The sequence below is a fragment of the Zingiber officinale genome, chromosome 2A (genome assembly GCF_018446385.1).
Source record: "Zingiber officinale cultivar Zhangliang chromosome 2A, Zo_v1.1, whole genome shotgun sequence".
In the NCBI taxonomy this organism is placed as follows: domain Eukaryota; kingdom Viridiplantae; phylum Streptophyta; class Magnoliopsida; order Zingiberales; family Zingiberaceae; genus Zingiber; species Zingiber officinale.
The window spans coordinates 155,619,794-155,622,204 of record NC_055988.1 but is presented as its reverse complement, the minus strand read 5'-3'; the positions used below and the strand labels follow the sequence as shown (position 1 = coordinate 155,622,204).

The 2,411-nt window shown below is 44.4% G+C and overlaps 1 protein-coding gene across 1 annotated transcript; it reads right to left on the bottom strand.

Annotated features, from left to right (window-relative positions):
- Positions 1-371: 371 nt before the first annotated feature.
- Positions 372-1,892, bottom strand: LOC122040190. The gene has a single exon (XM_042599540.1). It carries the CDS (start codon positions 1,750-1,752, stop codon positions 862-864), a length of 891 nt encoding a protein of 296 aa, XP_042455474.1. The 5' UTR covers positions 1,753-1,892; the 3' UTR covers positions 372-861.
- Between the last annotated feature and the right edge of the window lie 519 nt (positions 1,893-2,411).

Sequence of the window (2,411 nt, the reverse complement as noted above, 5' to 3'; positions counted from 1 at the left end):
AATAATAAAAAATTTAAATTTACTGATAAAATTTAACTTTGGTAAATAAAATTTTAAAATTATCAGAATTATCGGCCAAACATAATTTTAACCTTAAAAAAAATTAAAATTACTAGCCAAATATAACCTTAGCCATCTTAGCTAATAAGTTTAAAAAGATATATTTTCTAATATCAGCCCAAATATTTATAAAAATTTACTGACATAAAGTATTTATAAAAGTTTACTAATAAGCACATTACATAATTTTATTTTGAATTTTATTAAAATAGTAAGATATGGCAGACCATTTTAAAAAATTTAGATGTTTTTTTTTTTTATCAATGAGAACAGAACATATTCACTTCAAAGGAGGTATTGCTGTCAGCAAAAGAATAAGAATGTTCCCATTCATTTCAGACACACGCAATTCATGAAGCATCTCCTGGAGAATCTCTTTGTGTAGTTTTACAACTCACAGGACAACAAGATGCATCCAAAACCAGCACATGCAGCACACAAAAATGTGCCGACTACAAACACACAATTCCGCGGTGCGCATTAGCCCAACGAATGTCCTTCCATGTAAATCATGCTGCTCTTCAGCGCCAAAAAGATCATGGACACAGCAATACCTAAACTACGTGACTTGCTAAACACCAAAACTTAGATCATCGATCGATCCATGGCAGTGTCCAAAACAGAGAATTATATATGCAAAAACAGGGAGGAATTGGTTCAAGTTATTGACGAATGCCCCATTATTTGTTTCACCATTTATCAACGTTTAAGAAGGCGAAAGAGCATGGACAATGTAGAAGATTGCCAAGCAATCATGCACGTACCTGCCTAAAAGCTTACGACTTTGGACATTGATTCGTTTCATTGGTTTTTGAAGACATGGATCAAGAGGGAGAAAGCAGAGAAGCCCTGCTCCAAGTCGCCGTCCAGCCACAGTCGGCTCTCCATCGCGCTCCGCCGCCGGAACGTGAACATGGCGCAGCGGGAGGACTCGCAGAACCACCATCCGTGCACGTCCCACATCACGTCCACCGTCGAACCGTCGACGAAGATGGCTTGGTTCCCCCTGAAATTCCACCTCAATCTCCGCACGCTGACCACCTCCTTCTTGTCGACCTCTACATACAGCTCCGACTCCTTGGCGTTGAGCTCATCCCCTTTGCACCGGATCATAATCTCGTGCTCCTTCCCGCCGTCGACTAGCGCCGCTTTGGTGGAGTAGAGAGTTTCGCCGGGCACCTGCTCCCGCGGGCTCACCTGCTCTCGCCTGCTCACCATCGAAAACGCCGCGATCGGGTGCGTGGCCCCGAAATGCTCGATGAATCGCCCGCACATGTCGCCCAGCAGCAGCGCGAACTCAGAGTCGGCGACTATGGCGAGGTAGAAGGCCTTGCTCGGCTCGGGCCCCGACTCGTAGGCGGCGGCAGAGGTATCCCAGTGGAGGCTGATGGCGGTATCGCCAGCAGCGAAGGACCTCCTGCCCTTCTTTTTCCTCACCAAATAGGCGTGGGGTTTCGAGGGTGAAATTCCATACTGTACGGTGATGGAGAGGAAAGCGCCACCGACTTGGTTGGCGGACCAAACGACTTGGGTGAACAGCTCCTTGCCGGAGGAAAGGACGGTGCGGTAGAAGCAAGTGATGGCGTCCTGGACGGTGGGCTCCGCCATGGCCGACGCGCTCGTGTTCACCGAGCACGTGGCCTCTGCGACCATCGCCGCTTGGTTCGCGAGGCAGCCAACAAAATCCCTCATCGAGAGGAAGACGAAGAGCTCCACTCTGTTAAACTTGTTTCACTGGCAGCGCTCGAGATCGGTTTAAAGGCGCAGCAGCAAAAGTCCAAAAAAGGAGCACAATCCAATTTTGTTCGAAGAAGAAAAAAAAAGAAACTACGAATTTGTTTCCCTTTCTCTGCTCACATTCCAATCTCGAAGAGATCTCGATATACCAAACCGTACCATTTAGGGTGCGTTATAGCAGGAAAGATAATAAATTAGGATATTATGGCCTTAAAAAATTCCTCCCATCACTTGTTAACTATTAGAAATTGACGGTAAAGAATGTCATAATTTGAAAATGTACTGTGAAGAATGAATGAACATACCCTTTGCTCCAATAGGACAATATGGCCTTAAATTGCAGACTCGCTCATAACAATCTTGTGAGTTTCATGAATAATTACTGCGGAATTAAAAGGCCAAACATAATGTATCATAAACCGACCAAAATTTAATCAATACATGGTTGGCAGTAGCAGCGAGTTGAGATTCCTTGTTCATGTGACATGTTTTTCGGTTATAATATGGTCCTGTCTATGACCTCGGTTATTATATCCAGTCCAGTTGCAGAATTCTCATACGAATTTCTTTAAGGGAAAAAAAAAATGGTGGTTGGTGCACAAAACGCCATGGCA

What these genes read in the sequence shown, in the direction of transcription:
- LOC122040190 (XM_042599540.1), bottom strand. Translation starts at nt 1,752, where the DNA reads ATGAGGGATTTTGTTGGCTGCCTCGCGAACCAAGCGGCGATGGTCGCA.